At 39.0% G+C, this 26647-nt stretch overlaps 6 protein-coding genes across 9 annotated transcripts; 5 read left to right on the top strand and 1 right to left on the bottom strand.

The window, feature by feature from the left end:
• Window positions 1-1224: 1224 nt before the first annotated feature.
• Window positions 1225-3592, top strand: LOC133713005 (uncharacterized). The gene is given in 2 exon segments (XM_062139134.1): window positions 1225-2507; window positions 2510-3592. Coding segments are annotated over 2 exon segments (1365 nt in total). The 5' UTR covers window positions 1225-1561; the 3' UTR covers window positions 2929-3592.
• An 867-nt stretch (window positions 3593-4459) lies between these two features.
• On the top strand, window positions 4460-7077 carry LOC133727063 (thioredoxin-like 2, chloroplastic). The gene is made up of 4 exons (XM_062154690.1): window positions 4460-4808; window positions 5515-5694; window positions 6163-6327; window positions 6703-7077. The coding sequence occupies exons 1-4, from the start codon at window positions 4623-4625 to the stop codon at window positions 6838-6840; spliced, it is 669 nt and encodes a 222-aa protein (XP_062010674.1). The 5' UTR covers window positions 4460-4622; the 3' UTR covers window positions 6841-7077.
• Window positions 7078-7748: 671 nt separating this feature from the next.
• Window positions 7749-10627, top strand: LOC133733009 (sucrose synthase-like). The gene is made up of 6 exons (XM_062160645.1): window positions 7749-8098; window positions 8201-8732; window positions 8840-8935; window positions 9023-9196; window positions 9291-10363; window positions 10462-10627. The coding sequence occupies exons 1-6, from the start codon at window positions 7749-7751 to the stop codon at window positions 10625-10627; spliced, it is 2391 nt and encodes a 796-aa protein (XP_062016629.1).
• Window positions 10628-14868: 4241 nt separating this feature from the next.
• Window positions 14869-18403, top strand: LOC133712985 (uncharacterized protein At4g29660). Of its 4 annotated transcripts, XM_062139105.1 has the most exons (5): window positions 14869-15084; window positions 15873-15973; window positions 16106-16170; window positions 17115-17398; window positions 18119-18403. In XM_062139105.1, exons 4-5 carry the CDS (start codon window positions 17216-17218, stop codon window positions 18233-18235), a joined length of 300 nt encoding a protein of 99 aa, XP_061995089.1. In that variant the 5' UTR covers window positions 14869-15084; window positions 15873-15973; window positions 16106-16170; window positions 17115-17215; the 3' UTR covers window positions 18236-18403. The 4 variants fall into 4 exon arrangements, with proteins under 4 accessions (XP_061995089.1, XP_061995097.1, XP_061995106.1 ...); XM_062139113.1 differs by lacking the exon at window positions 15873-15973; XM_062139122.1 differs by lacking the exon at window positions 16106-16170.
• LOC133712978 (PRA1 family protein F3) lies at window positions 18229-19354 on the top strand. Its single transcript, XM_062139092.1, has 2 exons — window positions 18229-18369; window positions 18497-19354. Exon 2 carries the CDS (start codon window positions 18607-18609, stop codon window positions 19204-19206), a length of 600 nt encoding a protein of 199 aa, XP_061995076.1. The 5' UTR covers window positions 18229-18369; window positions 18497-18606; the 3' UTR covers window positions 19207-19354.
• Window positions 19355-20991: 1637 nt separating this feature from the next.
• Window positions 20992-22143, bottom strand: LOC133712968 (cytidine deaminase 1-like). Its single transcript, XM_062139084.1, has one exon. It carries the CDS (start codon window positions 22033-22035, stop codon window positions 21166-21168), a length of 870 nt encoding a protein of 289 aa, XP_061995068.1. The 5' UTR covers window positions 22036-22143; the 3' UTR covers window positions 20992-21165.
• Window positions 22144-26647: the final 4504 nt, after the last annotated feature.

Below are 26647 nucleotides of genomic sequence, written 5' to 3'. Positions count from 1 at the left end.
GAATTGCGAAATTCAAATTGCATCAAAAACATACCCCAAATTGCTGAATTTACAGATCAAACTTCATGTTTGAGTGAGAAATTGAAATTCAAATCCGTCGGCCTTGATCGATCTTGATCTAGATACGGATCTAAATCTAGATCTGAGTCCTCCCTCTCTCTCGCTCTGTCTCTCTCGCTCTCTCTAAACACTGTCGTCAGTCTTTCTTTGTTGTTCTATATTTTAGAAATCCAAGGATATTTTTGTCAATAAAAAAAGATAGAATTTATCTGCGTGCACTTTAGATGTCCGTATGGGCCATCTCATCTCACCGCAAAGGAAAAGAAGCCTCGTGTTTTGCTCATGGGAATAATAAGAATAAATCTGTAGTTACTGGTAATTTGCTATTATTCCCGCCAAAAAAAAAAGTATAATATTTTTAGTATCACATTTTATCTAAACTACATCCCTGCATGTTCTTTGATTCAAAACAATTGACAACATAATTCAAAGCTGATCAAAAACTTCAGCAAAAATAACCTAATTGACCATAAAACAAAGGACCATGCAATCCACAACGCAGCAACATCTAGTTTGAGAAAATATCGCTTTTTGACGCAGAAAGGCATTTACACCATTTTACCACTTGCTACAATACAATTAGCTCTGCTCTGTTTAGTGTTCAAGAACCTTTTGTAATAGAAGTATGAATTTGCTTGAAATTCCATAAGCTACACTTGCTTACCTGTAATTACATTTACTGTTAAATTGTGGGTGAGCCAGAATTGACTTTCGAAAGTGAAGAAGCTGCAAGAGAATTCGCTGACAAACAAATTTTTCTGTGGCTACAGACTTAACTCAAGTTTTTATATCCTCAAAATTTTCACCTCAGTTTTGTTGTGAGACGATCTATAACAGAGTTTTTATTCTAAACTTACTTCAAGATTCTAAACAATTTGTGGAACTTTCATCACCACAAACGATAATTCAACATTTCTAACCCATATTAGCTCATCAGACCTATGAATTGATCTCGACTTCTATTGATTAAGCACAGAATGAAAAAAAAAAAAAAATAATAATAATAATAATGAACCTGGAAGTATCAACAAATAATAGACACACACAAATCTATTTTTTTAGTACAGAATGTTTAAAGTTCAAAGGGTTTTAACCCTATCTTGTACTTAAGCTTCTTCTATCATACTGTTTGAAACATACATCCAACCGTTTAATACACACAATTGTAAATAATTTCCACAGTTACACTCAAAATTTTAATCGATCATCGTATCTATGCAATTATACACCACCAAAACTAACTGAAATCAAACACACACCTCTTCTTGTGTTGAAAACCTTTTCCCAAACTTGATCACCAAAACAAACCCAAAACCCCTCCAAAAAAATCATCAAAATCCTGCAAATCTCCTCATCTTGTTCCTACCCAAGCAATCTACGATTGATCCCTGAGCTTGATCTTTTCAGTCTATCTGATGGCCTCGTCTCTTCGGTACGATCTGGTTCACACACACAGAAACAGGGGCCACCCCCATTAGAGAGATACTATTACTAAAAAGCCATGGCCTTTCTTTTGCAACAGGGGCCACCCACCATCGTCTTCATCTCTCTATTGCTCATCACCTGCATAGCTCTCTCTGCTGCAGCAGCTTTCGCTTTCCTCTTCTTCTCGAACCCATCAAACACCACCACCACACCCACCTCCACCACCACTTCAATCGACTCAAAGGCTCTGCCTTTAGCCAAGTTGAACCATCCGGTGGTGATCTTGGTCTCCTCAGATGGGTTTAGATTTGGTTACCAATTCAAGACCCCAACTCCAAATATTCATCGTCTGATAGCAAATGGGACTGAAGCCGAAACGGGTCTGATTCCGGTCTTCCCAACTCTTACTTTTCCTAATCACTACTCTATTGTCACAGGTCTTTACCCAGCTCACCATGGAATCGTCAACAACCACTTTGTGGATCCCTACACTGGGGAGTTCTTCAATATGGGAAGCCATGAGCCCAAGTGGTGGCTCGGCGAGCCGCTGTGGGAGACTGTGGTGAACCACGGTTTGAAGGCTGCTACGTATTTCTGGCCGGGTGCTGAGGTAAAGAAAGGTTCTTGGACTTGCCCTGAAAAGTATTGTCAACAATATAATAGTTCTGTTCCTTTTGAGGAGCGGGTTGATACTACTCTAGGGTTCTTTGATTTGCCTAGTAGTGAGATACCTTATTTTATGACACTGTATTTTGAGGACCCTGATCATCAGGGCGACCAGGTTGGGCCTGATGATCCCGAGATTACTGAGGCTGTTGCCAACATTGATAGGATGATTGGGAGGTTGATTGAGGGTTTGGAGAAAAGAGGGGTTTTCGAAGATGTGACGATTATTATGGTGGGTGATCATGGGATGGTTGGTACTTGTGATAAGAAGTTGATTTTCCTTGACGATCTGGCCTCTTGGATTGAAATTCCGGCGAGTTGGGTCCAGTCGTATACTCCATTGCTTGCAATTCGTCCCCCGCAGGAGTTGATACTGCGGATGTCGTGGCTAAGATGAATGAAGGTTTGAGTTCGGGGAAGGTTAAGAATGGGAAGCAATTGAAAATGTATCTCAAGGAGAAGCTTCCTAGTCGGTTACATTATGCAGCGAGTGATCGAATTCCTCCGATTATAGGGTTGGTCGAAGAGGGATTTAAGATAGAACAGAAGAGCTCAAAGAGGCAAGAATGTGGAGGAGCACATGGTTATGATAATGCTGTGTTTTCCATGAGGACGATATTCATTGGCCATGGTCCTCAGTTTGCAAGAGGGCGCAAGGTTCCTAGTTTTGAAAATGTCCAGATATACAACTTGGTCACTAAGATTCTCAATATCCAGGGTGCACCTAACAATGGATCTGAATCATTTCCAAAGTCTATTCTTTTGCCTAGTGCTTAGTATCTTTCTCCCAAGCATTTCCGGGGTGGAGTCAGCTTCTTCAAATTCAAGCAATGGTTGGCAAAATTTAACTATCTTGAAATGGTATGCTTATGTGCTTGTGAGTCTATAAGGTCAGAAGTTTTGAAGATTATGAGGCTTTGCTCCCATGAGCTTAGCAGCTGAAGCATGCTTATTTTGTTACCAATGGCATTCTTTATTTGCTTCCTTCAATAGGACCAGCACTTGTAATTATGATCCTCCTTTCAATCTCTATTATTACGGATTCTCTTTTATACAGTTAAGTAATGGGTCTGCATTTGCAATTGTCTGAGTTCCCTTTCTCTCGGAGCAATGTTGAGAATTAGTGTTGCATTAGATTATTTATTTTGCTGGAAAAACTTGGCACTGCGATTATGCCATTTGCAATTGTCTGAGTTCCCTTCCTCTCGCAGCAATGTCGAGAATAAGTGTAATATTAGAGAATTAATTTTGCTGGATGCAAATGTCAATTTGTCAGTGCTTGCTTACAACAAAAGATCGCTAACCTGGTGACTGATATTATTGGTGTTGTTGTTTGGTGACCACAAGTTTTGTGATGTAGATGGAGCAACCCTCCTCTGTTTGTAGACTTCTGGGACTCTCACATAAATGTTTAAAATGCCTCTGTCGTCTGTTTTGTGGATACTTGCATCGAAAAAAATCTGTCCCTTTGAACATTTGAACAGTAGTTGAGCAATGGTGGACTGTGTTTTAGAATCTTCAATCTTGAAAGGTTCCATGATTGCATAAAGTCGGTTGATTGCTTGAATTAGCTAGCTCTGATGTAACTTTCATATGCCACTGATCAAGTATGTGCCAATTGGTGATTGGTTAAAGAGGTTGTCATTGACCAATCAATAATTACAAATGTTTTCCTCGTTCTTCTTAAAAAAAAAAAAAAAAACAAATGCTTTCCTAAAAAAATTAATTAAATGAGGAAAATTAGTAATGTAAAGGCATTCCAAGTCAAAACCACCAAATATCATTCTACTAGTCACCACTTTCAATTCATCATCGAAAAACGATCAAGAACAAGTGATGTAATGTTGAGTAGTTGGAGATTCGCATAACACAACACATTTTACTCACTAATTTCATAAACATAAGACATTGTAAATGTATTTAGATAGTTCATCAATCACCCCCGACCCCAAAATTTCTGATTAAGTTTTGCAAGATATCAATCATCTCAAGAAGTCAACACAATTCCATCATTAACACAAATATTGGTTCCTTTTGTTGTTTTATTAGAATGACTTAAAAGTCTTAAATCCCAATTAAGGGGCGGAATCCCCTATCCATATTCCAAATAGGCCCCCCAACATGGGTCGGTAACAAAATACCATGATGTTAAATTTTTGCAAAAGGTAAAATTAGAATCAATCAACTGCAACAACAATGTCATCAGAAAAAAAAAAAAACAAAAACAAAAACTGCAACAACAAAAGAAACCTCGTCTCTTTGGTACGATCTGGTTCACACACACAGAAACAGGGGCCACCCCCATAGAGAGATACTATTACTAAAAAGCCATGGCCTTTCTTCTGCCTCCTCCTCTTTGCTTTTGACCCTCCCTCATGTAACTTCACCTTTCTCATATTCAAAACCCCAGAATATCTCTCTATCCACCTATCTTCATCTCTCTCTCTCTCTCTCTCAAACTCTGAATTTAAATGGCTGATGTTGTTCGATTACAATTCCATTCGCTTCGGTTCTCTTCGTCTCTGCTCACCTCTTTGAATTCTCTGCAACCGGGTCTCTTTGTTAACCAAAACCCATTTAGGAGGGCCTATGCTCTCTCTGATTCTTCCCTTGCTCGCTTTGCTTACAGACCCAGAAAGCAGTTGGTACATTTCAAGGTGAGTTACCATGACTTGTTCGTGAAAAGTTCAATACTTTGTTATCTGTTTGATGTTTGCTTCAATTTTATGAGGACCCTTTTGGTTAAATGTTATGTTTTAGCCGTGTATTTGTAGCCTTTTGGGAAAATTGTGGTGAAATGACCATGTTTTCTGCACATTATGAGCATGATAGGGAAACCTATCTGTTGAAGGTGTTTAATTGAATTGAAATTTCAGACCTAGTTGAAATTTGGATTGACACTTATTTGTGGGAGAGAATTAGGCGGAAAAAGATCGAAAATTTGATGATTTTACACTTTGGATTATCTTTGGTTTTGATGACTTCAATGCTGGCTCTTTTGCTTAAATACTATAATGATAGAATTGATTTAATCTTAGATATTGATTTTATATCTGTCTTATGGACCAATTACTGTATTCGAGGGGTTGTATGGGATTACCTTCACTTATATGGTTTGGATGGTACAGTTTTCGTAAAGGTCAAAGAAAAAACACCCCGCTTCGTTGCATTGAGTGATTTAGGTTTCAGTTCTTCTGTACTGTTATATGATTTACATTAATAAAGCTTGGGATGGCAGTTTCACGAGATGAAGAAACCCTTTGGAAATGATATTTTGTTAGTTCTGCTTAACTGTTAAAGTATGCTTATAGTTACCAAATGGTCTTATGGCTTCTGTGTATTTCGTTACATGCTGTACTTCAGGTACAGGCCGCTGTCACTGAAACAGACCAGCCAAAATGGTGGGAAAGAAGTGTTCCGAATATGATTGACATACATTCTACTCAAGAATTCTTGAGTGCTTTAGGTCAAGCTGGAGATAGATTAGTTATTGTAGAATTCTACGGCACTTGGTGTGGTTCTTGCCGTGCATTATTTCCTAAGGTAACAATTGATTAAGTGATCCAGATAGAAATTCATTCTGTCAACATAAGTCTTGCCGTGCATAGAATTTGGTTTTGGTTTTCTATTTAGCTTAACATCTAAAAAGACTTTTCTTTATACAAGGACATTAGTAAAGTAATTGATCAATTATTCTATGGTACCCTTTGGTATAAAACTTATCAACCATCGTTAATGCCGAGCATGACTTGGTAACTTCAATTTTTTGTTGGACATCTAACTATCTAAGTGTTATGTTTTCTGAAGGTATCATTGTTTGTAAAAGCTATTTAGTTATAAAAATAAAGCCTTAAATTGTAACTAATATCTGGAAATGTGATGGCACTCTCTTAACTCTCAGCTTTAAAGAGCAGTGTAATGTGCAAAATAAACGTATAGTTGTGAAAATTTTCCTGCATAGTTAGATATTATCACTATTTCAAATTCACTTTCGTGTAATGCATGTGTCAGCTCTGCAGAACAGCTGAGGATCACCCTGAGATTCTATTCCTGAAAGTGAATTTTGATGAGAATAAGCCAATGTGCAAGAGTATGAACGTGAAGGTCCTTCCCTATTTCCACTTTTACCGTGGATCTGAGGGACAGCTGGAATCCTTTTCATGTTCACTTGCTAAGGTAATTCTAAAGTTTCATTCTTTTATCAATCATGTTACAAAGAGCTTCCTTCTGTCCTAACTTTGTTCGGTTAAGATGGGAAACAAAATGTTGTATCTCTCTTTTCTTTATCCATGATGTAAAACAGTTTCCCGTGAAGTACCCAACTATGAACCATCACTGATTGAAACATACCCTGATTGGTTTGGCTGACTAGGATTGTGCATAATGCTTGCTACAGCGTATCTTGTTGAAACAATCCCCTCCAATATATTATTCGTCTAGACTATATGTCGTGCAGATAATGTGGATGATGAAGTTTTAGTTTTTCTTTTAGGAAGTCTTCACATTCTACCGTATCTGAATTCATCTCATCGTTTTCATAATCTTCTGCAGTTCCAGAAAATAAAGGATGCTATTGAATTACACAACACTGCTCGCTGCAGCATCGGCCCTCCAAAGGGTGTTGGAGATCTTAAACTTGAACCTTCCTTGGTTCAGAAGGACAAATCCTCAGAATCTGCTTCAGCATAGATCTTCTTCAACTCAAGTGATTGTATTAAGGGGCGTCAGTCCATATCATCAACCCCAGCATAGTCAAGACAGCACTCTACTTGTATTCTGTATATTTCCTTCTATGTAAAAGAATCCCATATGTTGCCAGTCAGCCACATTCTTTGCCATTCTTGTTCTGAAAGCCATGTATGTATTTGAAAATTCAGTGTACAAGCAATTCCAGGTTCTTAATATAAAGAGTAATTTATTCTGTCACCAAGATTTGCAACAACTGGTTTTACAGGTCCAGTTTTCCTATCACGCATGTCTAACAGATTTGTTAATAATTTAGTCAGATTATCCAACATTTTTATTTCGGAAAACATAAATAAGAACCCTAAATCCTTAACATATTCTAATTTAAACAAGTGGCAATGTTTGAGTGGATTAATTTATAATTTGATAGAAATCTTAATCCGCATAAAATCCTATCGATTAATTTCTCTTGAAGACCAAGGCCTCTGAAATGGGCAAATCCTTGAAGATCATTAGATATTTTTCCATATATGGCACTATGGCAGTGAATAACATAGGATTGCAATCCCAATTTATACTGGATACTGTGACTCCAATTGGATAACACATTTTGCACATTACTAATCTGCCCTTGACCGCTAATCTCTTTTGGATAGTTTGCATTAGTTATGGAAACATATAAGAAGAGGATTAATGGATAAAAAAGATTTTCGGACTCCCCCATTGAAGTTTCGGATTTTACCTCCTTGTCAAGTCTTTGAACTTACCATTTAGTTTCTTGCTCCAACCATATAAATCACCTCCCAATTCTTCAGAGAAAACCATCGTCTACTTCTTTGTTTCCTTTGCATTTTGCTCACTAGTTTGTTCTTTGCTTAGTTTTCAAGGTTTTCTAGCTAGGTTTTCTAGAAATGGCTGATCCTTCTTCATGTGCTCATTGCAGCATCTATGAGAGGTTGGACTGGACTGAGTCTGTTCACCGTGATGAGATCTTGGCTGTGCTTTCGAGGGTCGAAAGCAACGGCAAAGGGTTTGTCCAACCCCAGCAACTTGTTGCTGAGTTTGAAGCAATCCCTGAAGCATTTGGAGAAGTTTCAAAGAACATTCAGGAAGCTGTTGTTCTATCTCCATACCTAGCCCTCGCTCTTCGTCCAAGGCCCGGTGTTTGGGAACACATCCTAATCAACATGAAGACACTCGAGGTTGAGGAGTTGCCTGTGGCTGAGTACTTGAAGATGAAGGAGGAACTCGTCGATGGAAGGTAGATTTACCTTTGGTTTTACTTCAACTTTTGTTGCTTGTTTATGTTAAATATTAACAATATGATAATGCTTACAATGTTTTTGTGTGTATCAAATTGCAGTGCCAATGGAGGCTTTGTGCTAGAGTTGGACTTTGAGCCATTCAATGCTTCAGTTCCCAAACCAACTCTTTCCAAGTCCATTGGAAATGGCCTTGAGTACCTCAACCGCCACCTCTCTGCAAAGCTATTCACTGAGCGGGAGAGCATGCATCCAGTGTTGCTCGAGTTTCTCCGCCTTCACACCCATGACGGCAAGAACCTGATGCTGAATGACAACATTGAGGATGTGGAAGAACTCCAAGATGTTCTCAAGGAGGTGGAGGAGTATCTCTCTTCACTAGCCCTCGGAACTCCATATGAAGCTTTCGAGCATAAGTTGCAAGATCTGGGCTTGGAGAGAGGTTGGGGAAACAATGCTGAGCTTGTGCTTGAAACGATCCGGCTGCTCTTGGACCTTCTTGAGGCACCAGATGCTTGCAATCTCGAGAAATTCATCAGCAAGATCCCCTTGGTCTTTAATGTTGTGATCATGTCTCCCCATGGTTATTTTGCACAAGACAATGTCTTGGGATATCCTGACACTGGTGGCCAGGTTAGTCGCAATAAATGTTTCATGTATAGGGTTTATAGTTTTAGATTTAGCATCATTTGTTAATTCCGATCATTGAGTTTGATAATTTATTTGGTTGCTTTTGCTAGGTTGTTTATATCTTGGATCAAGTGCGTGCTTTGGAGAATGAGATGCTTAAGCGTATCAAGGAACAAGGGCTTGATATCACCCCTCGCATTCTTATTGTAAGTTCTGTGAATAAGAGCTCCTAGTTCATGTAGTTCATTGATTTTGTACCACAATCTAATGTACACATTGTTTCTTATATCCAGGTTACAAGGCTCCTTCCTGATGCTGTCGGGACTACTTGCGGTCAGCGTCTTGAGAGGGTGTATGGAACTGAATATTCAGATATTATCCGTGTTCCTTTCAGAACAGAGAAGGGAATTGTCCGTAGATGGATCTCAAGATTTGAAGTCTGGCCATATCTAGAGACTTACACTGAGGTGAGGTTTTGAATAATCACAATCACATGTCATCATTTTCGCCTTGTATTTCATTCCAAGACTAACCAGTAGTTTTTTTTCTTCTTGTTATTAGGATGTTGCAACAGAACTTCTCAAGGAGTTCCAGGGCAAGCCTGATCTTATCATCGGAAACTACAGTGATGGAAACATTGTGGCCTCATTGTTGGCACACAAATTTGATGTTACTCAGTGCACCATTGCTCATGCCTTGGAGAAGACAAAGTACCCTGATTCTGACTTGTACTGGAAGAAACTTGAGGACAAGTACCACTTCTCTTGCCAGTTCACAGCTGATCTCATTGCCATGAACCAGACCGATTTCATTATCACAAGTACCTTCCAAGAGATTGCTGGAAGCAAAGACACTGTTGGTCAATATGAGACTCACATTGCCTTCACAATGCCTGGCCTCTACCGCGTTGTCAATGGTATAGATTGCTTTGATCCCAAGTTCAACATTGTTTCCCCAGGAGCTGACATGGACATTTACTTCCCGTACACTGAGAAGGAAAGACGGTTGACATCATTCCACCCCGAAATCGAAGAGCTCATCTACAGCCAAGTTGAGAATAAGGAACACTTGTGTGTCTTGAATGACAGGAACAAGCCTATCATCTTCACAATGGCAAGGCTTGACCGTGTGAAGAACATCACCGGGCTTGTGGAATGGTATGGCAAGAATGCCAAGCTTAGGGAGTTGGTTAACCTTGTGGTTGTGGCTGGGGATCGGCGAAAGGAGTCCAAGGACAACGAGGAGAAGGCTGAGATGAAGAAGATGTACGAGCTCATTGACACCTACAAGTTGAATGGACAGTTCAGATGGATTTCTTCTCAGATGAACCGCGTGAGGAACGGTGAGCTCTACCGCTATATTGCTGACACTAAAGGAGCTTTTGTGCAACCTGCTGTCTATGAAGCCTTTGGCTTGACTGTTGTGGAGGCCATGACTTGTGGATTGCCTACCTTTGCTACTTGCAAAGGCGGCCCGGCTGAGATTATTGTGAATGGAAAATCCGGCTACCACATTGATCCATATCATGGTGACAAAGCTGCTGAGATCCTTGTTGACTTCTTTCAGAAGTGCAAGGTTGATCCTTCTCACTGGGACAAGATCTCCCAAGGAGGCTTGAAGCGTATCGAAGAGAAGTAAGCAATGCCTTCCCTAAACCCTAATTTGCTTTCACTAACTTGTGCTAGAAGTAATTATATATGTACGTGCTTACATGTTTGTCTTGTTTATGTAGGTATACTTGGCAGATTTACTCTGAGAGGCTGCTGACCCTGACCGGAGTTTATGGCTTCTGGAAGCATGTTTCTAACCTTGACGAGAAGCGTCGCTACATAGAAATGTTGTATGCCCTCGGGTATAAGAAATCGGTTGAGTCTGTTCCTCTTGCTGAAGAAGAGTGAAGCAGAGGTGGAAGAGTGAATAAAAGAGCCAGAAGCAAAGCAATTTGGTTGGCTGGCTCAGAGTCATGAAGTTTTGTTAGGAATTTTGTCTAGGAATTTTGACTAGGCAGAATTATTTGTTTTAGTCATTTATTTTTTATTTTCATTTTCCATTTTGGTTGGAATGTTTGAACTTTGGGTTTTTTTACCCATTAATATCAATTGAGTCAAATTCATATCTGTTCTCCAGCTGTTATGGTGTAATTATTTTCCATCTTTCCATATTCTGGTTCCAATGGTTTGAGCTTATCAATTGCAGTCAGCTTTGCTACAGTTAAGGGAAATCACGAGTACTAATTTGATATGTGATCGTTTTTTGAGAATGCAATCTTTTAAAGTAGAATCCAATATTTCCATTATGGTTGGAGATTATGGTTTTCACCACTATCTTGTTTTTTTTTTTTTTTTTTTTTTTTTCAGAAAATATTTGAGCATAAAATCTTAGATTATCTTTGTATAATATCCAATAAGATAATGGTGAAAAATGGCGATTTAAAAATATAACAAATTACATTTAAGTTATTGACAAAATATGACTTTACAAATAAATCATCTAAAGATTGAATTAAACATATAAGGACTAAATCTTACAAATAAGGACAATGTGCTCTCCACTTGCCACATGTCATAAGTTAATTTACTTTTTTATCCTTAACTACTTCTTTTAACTTCTAATCATTTTATAAAGATCAAATCTTACAAATAAGGACAATCTGCTCTCCACTTGCCACATGCCATGAGTTAATTTACTTTTTTACCCTTAACTACTTCTTTTGACTTCTAATTCCCTTATGTTACTTTTTTTTTTTTTTTCTGAGAATAATTCTTTATGTTACTTTTTTTTTCCTTGAGAATAATCCATTTATGTTACTTCACAAAATCTCACTCTCCTACTACTCTCATCTCATCATCTAATCCTGCTACTGTACTCGTCCAATCCTGCTACTGCACTCATACTCGTCCAGTTCTGCTACTGCACTCGTCATCGCCCAATCCTGCTACTGTACTTGTCCAATCCTGCTACTGCACTCATACTCGTCCAGTTCTGCTACTGCACTCGTCATCGCCCAATCCTGCTACTGCACTCGTACTCGTCCAGTTTTGCTACTGCCCTCGCTGCACTCATACTTGTTCAGTTCTACTACTACACTTGTACTCGTGTTCTGCTACTGCACTCGTCATCACCTAATCCTGCTACTGCACTCATACTCGTCCAGTTCTGCTACTGCACTTGTCCAATCCTGCTACTGCCCTCGCTGCACTCATACTCATCCAGTTCTGCTACTACACAGTAGCACATAACAACAATAAACTGCAGAAATAAACTTCAATTAAACACAGTAGCACATAACAACAATAAACTGCAGAAAGAAACTTCAATTAAACACAGTAGCACATAACAATAATAAACTGCATAAAGAAACTTCAAATAAACTGCACACAAATAAACATCAAATAAACTGCACACAGTAGCACATAATAAACTGCACACAGTAGCACATAACAACAATAAACTGCAGAAAGAAACTTCAATTAAACATAGTAGCACATAACAATAATAAACTACACAAATAAACTTCAAATAAACTGCACACAAATAAACATCAAATAAACTGCACACAGTAGCACATAACAATAATAAACTGCAGAACGAAACTTCAAATAAATTGCACACAGTAGCACATAACAATAATAAACTGCACACAGTAGCACATAACAACAATAAACTTAACACAGTAGCACATAACAACAATAAACTGCATAAAGAAACTTCAATTGAACACAGTAGCACATAACAACAATAACATAGTAGCACATAACAAATACAACAATAACACAACAGCACAAATACAAGAATAACACAGTAGCACATAACAACAATAAACTGCAGAAAGAAACTTCAATTGAACACAGTAGCACATAACAACAATAACACAATAGCACAGTAGCACATAACAAATACAACAATAACACAGTAGCACAGTAGCACAAATACAAGAATAACACAGTAGCACATAACAATAGTATGTAAGTTGAACAGTAGCACATAACAATAGTATGTAAGTTGAAAACTGCACACATAGTACTGCTACTGCTACCACCAGTACCCTAGTTCTGTAAAAGAAGTCTGTAATGTGCATAGAGCATAAGAGTTATCACTCGTACAATTTGGCGAAATTATATGTAGCATCCTACCAAACCTCCACATTAAGCATGATACTGCTACCACCATAAATTCAGTGCCTAATCCAAGATAGCATTATCAATACCTTTCTTTCTTTGCTTTTTGACTTCATCTCATTCTAAAAAGCATTCTATACAAAAGAAATGCCAGTTCAGGTACGATTATCATGGCTTCAACTTTTTTTGACCTAGCACATTACGCATGCTACTTCTACGACCAGTACCCTAGTTCTGTAAAAGAAGTCTGTAATGCAGAACCCATATCATAGCCTTTGATAACCATAACAACATCCACAACATTTCATAAGCATGCTACTGCTACCAGTACTTAAACCAACTTAATAACATCCAAATTATTCAAACTACTCTTCCAAAAAAAAAAAAAAATTTATCCAAACCAAAATATATTTAACGAAAATTTTAGTTTATCAAGAGATTGAAAAGAAGTGCCTCATTGAACCTCCACATTAAGCATGCTACTGCTACCACAAGTACCCTAGTTTCGTGATCAATTTCATTGGTACTAATCAAATGAGGAAATAACAGCTAATCAACCACTCGATTCCCAATTAGATCCAACACAAAATGCAACACAAAATTGAAAAAACAGTCGACGCAAGTGAGAAGCATCAATCCAACAGTATCAGAAGTCAAAATCTTCCTCATTCCAGCATTTGATTTTTCCGACAAAATGTGAGAAAGCTATAGCAGAGACTATGGAATTAGAAATGGATGCGAAGCTGAGAGCAAAGACGAACCTCCGAATAAGAAGAAGGATTGAAGGATCGAAGGAGATTGGGGCCTCGGGATCGGCGGAGTTAAGAGGAGGAGGAGGAGGAGTAGCTGGAGGTGGAGAGAACGTGAGATCGACCACCGGCATCGGAGCTGCGGGTTGGACTCGCCGACATCTGACTTGAGATCGACGATCGGCACCGGAGCTGCGGCAGTGTCCTGAGTCGGACGAGGCGACGTTGACGAGTCGAGGTCTTGAGTTGCTAGAGGGAGCTGATGAGAGAAGAGAAAAGTTTGGGTCTGAACGGAGGGAGTTGAGAGAAAAAAATCATAATCTTTTGATAATGGCATTGCAGTAATTTTAATGAAAAATTGTATTGATTCGTAATTACGCATGAAATCTCAGAGATTAGGTCTACTCCATTCTCTTTGGGCTTGGGCTTTGTGTCCTTATTTGTATAAATCTTATACAAGATGGGTTTTCTGTTTTTGTAAATTTGGTCAGTTACTTATATGTAATTTTCTATTAAAAATATTCAGCACGACTCATATCAACATGTAAGATTTAGGGTACATAAGATTGAGGAGGAGTGTTAAAGAAGTTATTCACGCTTCTATCTATTGTTAAGAAGTAATTTTTATCAGTGATTATTGGCTACATCTTTGTTTTTTGTTGCCGTGTTGTCTATGTTATTCAGTACGTAAGATTTAAAATGATGTTTTTTTTTTTTTTTGATCTAATCATCATCCAAACAGAATGAAATTTACAAGCAGGGATGCAATGTAGTACAACCTACTTCTAACTCAAGTCCGATCATCTGATCTGATATGAACATACCTTCCAAATTCTAAAAACAAAAAATGGAGTTAAACACTCCGGAACACCAGTAAGGCTACAAATGACCAAAATCCAGCAAACGGGTCACAGCATGGTTCGAGCCAGCACCGGCATACCAACTGACCCAAGAAAGAAAAGTGAGCACCAGTTATCTTTGCGTGGTCGGCTAGTGAATACACGTGATAGAAACTGTTTTGAGGATCAACATCAATACACGTGATTTAAAATGAATATCAACATGTTGGATGAGTCGTGATATACCAATTAAGAAAGATTTAAACAAACAAATATTTGAGTTTGAGTTTGAACAAGGTCTTCTTTCTTAATATACTAAAGCTGGGTTGGCACTGTACACTGTTCATCTTGGCCTCGAAATGGAGTGACGATTTTGCCCTTGCTGCTTGCCTCAACTACAGTTTTGCCATTGATTTACGGATAAGGCCGATGGAGGCTTCGAGCGAGAAAATAATAGAGGTCTGGGTTTGTTTTGGAAGAGATCCGGTTTCTTGCAGTATAGAGAGATTGAGAGAGAGAAGCACTGAGAGCGAAGTAGAGGTCCATAGCAAGATTTGGATCGGGTTTGTTTCGTTTTGTTTTGTATCCAGAGAGATTGGCGCAGAGGCTTCGCTGCAGAGATAGAGAGATCTTTGCATAATTGAACAAGGTAATGGTTGAGTTTTATTAGTTTGAATTTTGAACGATAAAAGGATGAATTGATTTGGGTTTGTGCGTCTTTTTTTATGGGTTTGGTTTTGAACTGATTGGGGTTTTAATTTTTTAGGAGTTTTGTTTGTGTCAGAGTTTCAGATTTTAGTGACCGATTGGCCTGGTTGATTTTTGGTTAGTTTTTGTGGTAAAGTTATAGTCTTCATTGATTCTGTAGCTCTAAAGAACTTATTGAGGTATTGTTCGGTTTTGATTTGGGGAGGAAGAGAACAATTTATAGAAATGTCAGCTTAATCAAGTGTAGAGCCTTTCAAGGTTTAGGTTTAGGATGTATAAAGTGTATATTTGAATTGTTCTTTCAAGTTTAGTTTTCTTTGTTTTGGAGGGATATAATATGTTAGTGATTTGATTGTAATATTTTAGTGGTAGGTTTTGAGTGTGCCACTAATATTAGAAACATGAAATCGTATAGACATCCTACAAACTAGAGCCATGCCACTGATATACTTATTTTTCATTTGTGGTCTTCTTTTTCTCGGTTTGAAGTAGTAAAGTTCCTCTGTTCTTGAATGTTATCCCTAAACCCTAAACCCATTAGTTTTGAATGTTAGACTGGAAGCATTCTTCTATTCACGTCATAATTCATTACTGTTTTGTTCGCATACTCATAATGACAGTAATTTTGTCTCTAACCAGCTTAGAATACGAGCTTTCATTCTAATAGGTTTTTACCCCCATTTTCATTTTACAATCTTCCATTACAATCTTCCTGCTATGCTATCTCAGCTGAAATACCCACCTAGGGATTTGGAACATCTGCTGCCACAACCACAATTAGCTTCAAATCATAGTCATACTCAACCCGATAAGCATCCATTTTCTATAAGGTGATTATTTGATTTCCAATTTTTGTTTTCCGATTCTATCTTATAATTTTCTTAAGATAAAGTTGGGTTTGATTTTGTAGTTTTTTTATCCCTGCTACAAGGGCCTAACATTGCGAGTTCTTTTCTTTGCAGTGTCGAGGACTAGACTAAACATAATCCTCGCTTGCAACATTCCTAATAATAATCCCATGATTGAGGTTTGTGCCCTTTCTATCTCACACACATTCAGAAACACATTTGAGAATTTTGCATCTATTTGTGTTGTTTGTGTCAATTCCAGGTTTGATATTTTGGAGTTAATGGTTTTACATTGTAATTGATGTCATTAACTTATGTAAATTATTAGAGTACCATTTCTTTTGATATTATTACACAGATATCCATGAGGGGACTTTTTTCATACAAAAAACCTTGCATATTTTTTTCGCAGTTCACTTATACCAGCAACATAGCCTTTTCATATTAAATTCAAGCCTACCAAGTCATATTGCCATGTTGGTTTTAGTTTAATAGTACTTCTTTAGATGAGTTCTCCAATTGCGATAATATGATCTTTAAACCGACTCCAACATGTTTTGTACTTACCATTATCACTTTCCTCTTGCTTAGTGCTATATCTTAGACATGCTGTTCCTTTTGCATGTAACTAGCATTTCACAACTACAATTGGAGCAACCACTTTTTTACACCTACTCCAGTAACAACTTTTGCTATGCTGGCTTAGAAGTAAACCTTTTGTAAAGCTACAACTAAAGCAGCTAAACCTGTTCTACAATAGCATTGCTGAACCAATTCCAGTAGCTAAACCATTTTTTTTCAATCAACTTTGTCAGGTTAACCTTTTTCTATAAAAAAAAAATTTCACTCTTTCAATAAAATGCAATAATTTTTCTTTTGTATTTTATCGTTATTATTTATTTTTATCGTTAGCATTTATTTACAAACACAATTCCGCAGCAAAGCGCGGGTATAATTTCTAGTCCTAAACCATTTGCAACCCCAAAACTCTAAAAGACACCTTTATACTATTTGGCAAAACTGTAAAAGTAAACCAGTAAAACCTTCTAGTATATGTGGATCTCTTCCCTTTCTTCTTCACTCTACCGTTTTGGTCGATTCTGTCTCAAATCCTTGTTCGCAGACAAAACTCAGCAGAAGAAACGAAAACCCTAAATTGCATACCCCTTTCTTCTGCAACTACCCAAATCCCCAATTGGAGCTCAGCGATTAAACCCAGTTGAAATGGCGAGTTATATGTGGAGGAAATACGCAGACTATGTGTACACAAAATGGGAAAGAATGATTCTTTGGAACATGGTGGAGCCCTACACCAGGCCCAAATCGTTTACGCCTCTCGTCACTATCTACGTCGCCGCTTTCTACACTGGAGTCGTCGCCTCTGCCATCACTGAACAGCTCTACAAGGTAATCCCACTTTGTTACTGTGTGTAATTCATACTGTTTTCATTTTTCTGGGTTTATTTGGTTTAGTGTTGAGGAAGAGAAAGTTGGGTTCTTTGCTTTGCCCTTTTTCCAAATTGAACCTGTTTGATTAGGTAAAGTTGGTTATATGAACAAGTAAAGCAAAATCTTACAATCTCTAGTGTGCTGTGAACTTGTTGAATCAGCTTGAAGGTATAAATTGTGAGTAGTGTTGGACCTGTTAGTGTTTCAAACACTTTGTCGATTGGATCAAATAGGTCCAATCCAGTTCATTGTCGATTAGGTTTTGTTGTTTGCATCTGTGCTTTGGTTATAGAGCTGCAATCTGAATAGAAATGAAAATGCTTTGATATCTGAAATTAATCGAGGAGAATTGGGGAGCAGGGTTGGGAGATGTGTTTTATGGTTTTGATCAACCATGGTTGGCGTTTCTTTTAATTTGAATCTATTGAGTGATTGGTGAAGAATTGAAAGTCTCAATTTGGCTATATGTCAGCTTATTGTATGCTGCAAACTTGTAAGCTCATTTATAATGGTCTGCAGTAAGATGTTCATAACCTTGCAAATGTTTTGCCCTTCTCATAGTTTTCATCAAAGCGTAGATTCCAACTCTTATAAGGAAAATTGTACTGTGTAGCTTTGCATATCTTTCTCTTATTCAAATGTCTATGCAGATAAAACATAACTTTTGTTATTCTGCAGGAAAAATACTGGGAAGATCATCCTGGCCATGCAGTCCCACTTATGAAGCCCAAGTTTTATGGAGGACCTTGGAAGGTAGAGAGAGGAGAGGTTCCGGCCGCTCTCCCACCCCCATAGACAAGTTTGAGAAATTGTCCAAGAGTTTCTACTATCATTTGCAATCTTCTGTTATTGAATGTCAAGGGCTTATTGTGCCAAGAAGAAAGAAAATGAGAAAAACAATATGATTGGTGTACTGTTTGGTACTTCTGGTAATTATCCCAACTTGATCTATTTTAAGTCTTTTATCTTTTGAAACTCCAGTCAAAAATAACTTGAAGGAACATTCACCTAACACGTACTGACATATCGTCTCTTCTGTTACAAACCATCTACCAGAAACTGGTGCGACCAAATTACATTTCACAATCCTTCCCCCTAAATTAGAAATCCAAGCTCCATGTTCTGCATGATCATCCTTCTCTCCGTCTCTGTCACCGTTCCAGACGATGACGACCTACGGAACCATCCCGACAGAACGTTTGCCATCCTCGAACCTAGATATCGTTTCACAAGCAAAAGGACAGATTGAATTATGCCTTGGCATACAAAGACCATGGCTGGAGATGATTCAGCTCCAAGATCTCAAACCTCCCTCCTCCTTCAACCAATCAATCCAAAGAATCAGGACAAACGTAGCCTTCTTCCGCATGAACTACGCCATTATCATATTGACCATTCTCTTCATAAGCCTTCTATGGCACCCCATCTCATTGATGATCTTCATCGTCACGATGGCTGCATGGTTGTTTCTATATTATTTACACGACAAACCCTTGGTGGTTGTAGGCTATGAAATCGATCAACGATTCCTAATGGCAGCTTTGTTCTTGGTCACAGCCCTGATACTTTTCCTTACCAATGTGAAATATAACATTATAATGGCACTCTCTATTGGCCTTGCTTTTGTTTTGGTTCATGGAGCCTTAAGGGAGCCAGAGGATGTCTTGACTGTGGATGATGAAGAAGGGCTTGCATCAGGTGGTGGCCCTGTTCTAAAAGTCCCTCTAAAAAATGCTGCCTCTTCTTCTTATTCTCTGTCCCAATAGTGGATTTGTCATGTTTCCAAAATTTCCGTGGTTCTTTTTCTTTTTCTTTACTTTAGACGTTTGTAAATTGATGGTAAATTCTGGGTTTGGTGACGTGTGTAATACAAAGGACGGTGAATGAGTCTCAGATCTGTAAATTTGTATATAATTGATCTAATGCAATTGGAGATGAAGGTGCAAAGAAACTAGCAGAGTGATTAAATATCCTCGGGCAGCTCAACTTTTCTTAGAATACATAAGACAGGGACTAATGAGTTTGATAAGAATGTTCATTTTCGCAGAGAAGTACAAAAAAGATGACAAAGACTAGTGCAAAGAGAAAGACAAGACATAAGCAACATGGCAATATGACTGACTGGTTTTGATAATTAAGTTGCTTCATCAGTTCATCAGCTAGATTGTGTAAATGATTTTAGGACTACTTGTTAGAGTATAGATTGAGCTGTAAATCTTTCAGTCAATATTTCCGATTCTTAAGAAGAAACATAAGCAATATGTCATATATAGTTGTATGATGAGAGTGACTGCAGGTTGCGCTAAATTGCATTTTCAGCTTGATTTGTGCATGATCTTAGGACTAGTTAGATTATAGTTTGAGATGTAAATTTTCGGTTTATGTTTTCAGATTCTTTTCCTGTGGATTCAACATGTACCAACATTTCAACCCATTGCTAGCCTCGGAAGGATCAGATACTAGAATTGGATGCTCAGCTTGCTACACCTTGTAATATTTTGTTAAAAACTCTATCCGCAAGACTGCAACCTGCAATTTTGGCATCTAAACTAATTTGATTCCAAACATGGTTCCAAACTATCCCAAGGGTTTGTCATCATTTTCTAAGCTAAATTTCTAGGTAACAGAAATTAGGGTTATAGACTTGTAGTAGAGCTTGAAAACTCCACTTTGCAGGTTTCAGTCACTATCTCTATACATTGCTGGTTTCAGTCACTATCTCTATACATTGCTGGCAATGTAGAGCAACCCAATCGAAGAAAAGACCAGTTTGTAGTTCACATAATATCCCAAGCATGCATTGAATCAAGATAAGGTGCTAATTTGTAGTGACCAAAACTATACGTCGATTCCATACAGAGCCAACTTGGAAAACTTCGATCTGATCTTTCTTGCTTACACGACTCTTAAAAGCCAAGCTTGCCCTTCTTTGTTAACTCCAAATGGCTAAAATCCACAATTGCTTGCTGATGATTCATTAACTTAATGAAAAGTGACACTTTTTGTATTCAACAATTTATAGGGTATGCTCCCTATGTTGAAAGTCCACCTCAGTACATAAGCCAATCAATTTGCTATTGTTTGTGGGCCAACACAATTGGAATACTGCTATTTATATCTACACCATCCATATATGAGATAGAGGAATGATGCTTTGGTTTTGGCTGACTGTACTAACAGAAAAAAAACAAGCGCTTTCGAAAAAAGTTGGAAGCCACTACATGGCAGCCTCAAGGCCATGACAGCAACATAAAGCAGCAAAAAGGGTCAGATTAGCAAAGCATGGCAAAACTAACCATGAATTGCTAGAGCAGAAGCAAAAGCTAATTTATTTACCACGAATCTGTTATGTCAGAAACTCAAAACCAACCAAATAGGTTTTCCCAGAGAACCAAGTACATCAAATAGATCACATTCTCATCAAGAAACTTGCAATGGATTAGCCGAAATTGCTCCAGGAGCAACCTTGCTGTGTGAACTCTTGTTTTACGGGTTGATTAGAGTAATTTGTACACAGCACAAACAGAGACAACAGAAACAGAGAAAACAAAGAGGATCAAATTGCATGGCACAATGCAGCCAAAGCATGCTTCTTTTCTTATATCATACACATTAATCTGATTAAACTCATAGCATACAGCTACAAATCATCTTCCATTCCATTCATTCATGCATTGGTGTTTTCTCAATAACCACAATCGAATCGAAACACACTACATTTCTCATCACTTGCAATGCAAAACCCGAAATTCGACCTTAGGAGAAATGGTCTGCAACAGCAACCTAGCAGCCTGCTCCTGCTTCACCAAAGCACCCTCCTTTTCCACCAGAACCGCCGCCACTATTTCCTCATACCCGCCGCCGCCGCCGACAATGTAATCCACCAGAGCCGCCTGGACCGGACCCATGCTCGGATTATACGCCGCCGATTCCACATACCACCCTTTGTAAATCTTCCCCTTACCGTCCAGAATCGCCACCCCAGACGGGCACAGGCTGTACGGCGCGTGGGACCTATTCGCCGCCTCGAGCGCGTGGTTCATCAAATCGTCGCTAAAAGTTGGCGATTTGTTGCTGCTAAAAGATAGGCCATTGTTGTGCTTCTCGAGGACTAAAGGCACGTCCTCGTCGAGGAGGTCTTCGGGGCCGAACCGGTGGGGGAGGAGGTGGCGGAGGGGGCTGAATTGGCCGCACGACGTGTCGTCTCCGGCCTCGGCGGAGGTGATGAGGATCTTGATGTCCTGGGCGCGGCGGATTTCCTGAAAGAATTGTCGGCAATGGCCGCAGGGGGCGGCGGAGACGGCGACGTATTCGAGGCGGGGCTCCGACTGGATCGAGAGATTGGTGACGAGGAACTGCTCGGCGTGGACGGAGTAGTGGAGGGGGAGGCCCGGGAACTCGAGGTTGACCCCGTAGAAGACCCGACCCGAGGACCCGTACCCGACGGCTCCGACGGGGAATTTGGAGATGGGGACCCGGGCGAGGGCCTTGGCGGACTCGACGAAGGACGGGAGGAGCTGGACGACGGTGAGGCCGTTCTGCTTGGCCGTTGACTCCGCCTTCGAGGCTTCGATTACGAATCTGGGTCGGTCCATTTTCGAGGAGAGGTTGGTGTTTCGGGTCAACCCGGGTTTTGGGAGTGGGGGATTGGTGTTATTGGGATCAGAGTGAGGATCCGAGAGATGAGGAGGAAGAGCGAAGGGAGGGAATGCGAGCAAAATTTATAGACGTTTGTTTTTAGGCAAATTACTCTCTTACCCCGTGATTTTTTTATCTCACACTTGTATATGTATGAAAAGAAAATTTTGGCATCGAATTGGAAAGAAACATACTCTTTGCTTTGAATTGGAAAGAAACTAAAAGAAACATACTCTTTGCTTTGAATTGGAAAGAAACTAAAAGAAACATCCTTTTAATCTAATTATGGTATTCTCATATTCAAAGGGCGTATGTATACGTATCAATTGATGCTATATATGTTAAGTACATTTAGAATCAGTCCTGATCACCTGGTCAGCAACTGACCAGGGATCATTTGCTCAATCACCGTCCGATTTCAATCGGACGGTTCACAACTCTCTTCTCCTCTCTCATCACTTAGCTGTGAACCGTCCGATTTCAATCAAACGGTGATTGAGCAAAAATTCCATGGTCAGCAGCTTTGAGCAAAAATTCCATGGTCAGCAGCTGACCATTGGAACGGGATCGTTTAGAGAATAGGTATCAAAGAATAAGCACAAATGAAAGCGATCCTTAATACAATAGAAACAATTTTAGAAGGGGTTGGATGACTTTTGTGGTAGAAGTCAGCTTCCTGCATGTGATGAAGTGCAATCCAACCAAATAAGGGTATCGATCATACGCCTTTTCTTGCATAATATTTTACGTCTTCTCACTTTTGTTGGACTGGCATGGAGAATATATACATATTCAATTCAGAAGATAAGATAAGACGGTGTGATTGAATGGTTTTCTTTGCTTTGATGCGAATATATGTCTGATTACAGCAGAAGTTGAGATATATTTCATAGGTTGGATGAATAAAATATTTAAAAAATGAGAAAAAGTGTTTATGATACGATTATTTACTTGTAAAAAAATTCTTAGATCAGAGACAAGTTCAATTGATGAGAAAATATAGTATACGAAAGTCTCATTCTCATATAATTAATAAAACCTAATACTTAACTTTTGCTTGGATATTTAACTTTGATTTATCATTCTTGATTTATATGCGTTTTTGAATTCGATTCTCATATTGATTTTTTTGAATAAAGGATACTTCCATTGATAATAGCGCATGCCAAGAAGGCCATTACATACCCATCCGCTGACACATAACAATGGCCAGACAAGACTTCGTGGAGGAGCCACAGTGATACATAGGATAGACCAACTATATTTGAACTTATCGCTCGCAAGAAAGCGAGCCTATAAGCTATGGAAAAACATAGCAAATAGACAAGCCTAAACAAACACTCGTTTGGGTCCTAAAAAACAGGGAACATAGAGTAATTAGACAAAAGCTAAAAACATAGGGTTGGGCCAAAGGCCTAAACCCTAGCCCAAATTTAGAAGTTATTGGACTAGGGTAGAAACCCGAGCCCAACAAACTGAAGCCCAATATGGTAGTCAGCCAAGAAGATCACCCACAGCCCATCAACCCGGTTTGGGCCCAGTCCTCCATCTGCTCCCATCCCTCAGCATGCGTCACTTTCCGGCCTAGTTTGGTCTGATCCCGGCCGCCAACACGCCTCGTCGCGATCCACACCACCATGGCAGCGATCAAAACCGCCTCGAGCACATCGCCGACCTGCATCATTACCAAACAAACACAGTCCCTGATCCGGTTCCTCATAGCCTCGCACCGCCATGGATCGAAAACCCCGTCGGCGTCGTCGGTCCAAGAAGACCTTCACGGGGATTGGCAACCAGCCTGTAACGACACAGCCCACCGCCGCCGCCTCCAACCCAGCCAAACCAAAACTGACAGAGCCAAGAACAAACCTCTCCGACAGAGTCCCAAGGGCAGTAGCTATCGATCTCCCGTCCGGCAGCACATCCCAAGACGGTAGTGAGGCCAGGAGGCCACCCCGACGCCCGGGCGCCGCCGGACGAGACTGATGTTGCAACAAACGGCGAACCTCGGCCTTAGGGTTAAAGAATATTCAATTATTTTGTTTATTTTACATTCTCATATTGATTTGTGTTGATAAATGTATTATAATCAGAATAATTTCCAATAAAAAATGTACTTTCTGTGAAGCTCTCGAAGGTACTCATGGCAAGTTCCTCAACTTGGCTTTTGTAATTTTGTATTATAATACCACTTGACATGAATCACATGATTAACTCATGAATATATAGAATAAGAAGCTCTTTTCACGCATGAGATAGATGATGAATGTTGGATCATATGCTTTTCCCATCTAATTAAACATGAGATTCATACTCATCACCTTCTTGGAGTTTTCAGCTCCCAGCTAGCAATTGCATTAATTGTTTACAACACATAATATATATTGCTCAAGTACGTACTACACTGTCTAGTCAGAGAGCGCTGTCAATGATTTTAAAGCTTCCTTGTCCTAAACTATATATTAGATGATATAATGATATCCAGCTTTTCTTGTGTCCGCTTCCTTACCTACCAATCTATACCAACACCACATTTTGTCTTCTTCCAAGTTGGAGTAGCTAGATCTAAGTAAATCTTGAGCTCATATCTGTATTCTGTACTTGTTTATAAGGCTTGGTATGTGTACATGCATGCACCTTTTGCAGTCTGGTAGCTCTCATATATAGATTTGGTGCATGCAACTGGACTTCTAGGGATGTAAGAGCTACTTACCTCTGCATTATGCAATTGAGAAATGTGATATGTTACACTGAGAATTGAGAACCATACAGATAGATTATGTATACATATTATGAGATTAATTATGTATGTTTGAGTATACAATGGCTATGAATTTGTGCTTCACTTACGTCTATACTGTATTTCGAGACTGCAGGAGAGCATGCAGGATCAACCTCTTCCACCCCAAATCACTGATCATTTGTCCTTTGAAATTTTTGGACAGATATTATATCTCATTTTCCCTGGAGTCCACAACAATTAGCGACCCTCGCCTCCATTTTAAGTATTTACCATCACCAACTATGTTCTTTGAAGTCTCCATCAACCCATGCAGTTCTTCAGCAACATATATGCACTATTTACTGATGAGCGAGTCTAAACCTTAATTGTCCTTGTGTTCTGTTTATTGGTAGAAATAAACTCAAAGTGCATGAAGTGTAGTACTAGACAGTGAGTGGATCAGTGGATGACATCTTGCAATTTCACTTATGGATCAGTGGATTTATACTAGCACTACTGCACCTCATGCACGCCCCTTTGGCCCTCTTATATATAGAGACGGGATCGAAACTATTCCTAAATCCAAACGGGGGAATAGGAAATGTACGTAGTGGAAATTGTCGTTCCCCAGTAATTACTAATTAACTAACGTACGTGCCAAGAAAAAAGAAACCCAGAGATCCAAACAGGGAATATGAAATGTAGTGGAAATTGTCCTGCTTCAGGGTTTCCCAGTAATTCTGCACGCGCCACACGGCGGTAGGCTTCTGGATTGTCGGGTCACGGGTCAGCGATCAGCCGTGATCAGCAGCTTTAAGGATTGGCCCTGGGCATAGGCTTGGATTTAGGTTTTTCTTTTTTTCGTTCTGTTTTTATGTTTGTGTTTGGAGAAAGGGAGATTCTAGTTGGACCTCCAAATCTGCTTTTTGGACCTCCATCTTTTTTTAGTTTTTCTTTGGCTTTGTCAACTTATATGAAAAGACAAATAAGGACAAATAAATAGAGAAAAAGAAAAAAAAAATTTCTTACTTCCACGTTAAAATCAATGAACCCTAAAATCAATGCCTATCTTCTTTAACGTTAAACTATGAGATAACATTCAAATTCAAAACCCTAAAAAAACATTCTACGTTAAACCCTATGGAAGAAAGTGAAGATGCAGTAGTGGAGAGTCAAATTATCATGACTGAGCCTCAGGAATCATAGGGTTTGGAGGTGAGTATATGATGAATTTTCAAATTATCAACGCCAATACTCTCTTTCACTAACCTATTGAGTATTGATGTTGTCATCAAAGTACCTCAACCCCGTAAGCAATCCGGCAGATATGATATAAATATGAAAAACATAAATACATATATAGCCAAAACGTAAAGTTAATCGGATTTTTGTTTTTTGATCAAAACAAATTATAGATGTAAGAATATACACATAATACATATCAATATGTGTCATTGGAACATGAGAACAACACATGCCAGACTACCACAATCACAATATATAAAAGTTAAATGCACCTGACAAAACATATTGCATTTCAACATATACACTGGAAACCTCTTCTTGCTGTAACATTGTGTATCTTAATGCAGCTCTCATTTCAGAAATTACACAAAATGATATCAATACTTGTGCCCAACCTCTGGTTCCCGACGCAATAGCTAGGCCTTACTTGCAACCTGATTTAATTTATTGGTTTTCTCATATATGGCTCGAATTGTAGGAATTAGGATGCGCTCAGCTCACCATTGAGAGACTGAAATGCAGAGATTCTAACTCTGGATATTGATTGTAACACCAAGATAAAGTTCATTGCATACTCAAGGTACCCAGAACATGTATTCAAA

This window comes from Rosa rugosa, chromosome 1, assembly GCF_958449725.1.
Source record: "Rosa rugosa chromosome 1, drRosRugo1.1, whole genome shotgun sequence".
Classification (NCBI taxonomy): Eukaryota; Viridiplantae; Streptophyta; class Magnoliopsida; order Rosales; family Rosaceae; genus Rosa; species Rosa rugosa.
Note: the sequence above shows the minus strand (reverse complement) of the source record. Positions and strands in the feature narration are given on the sequence as shown.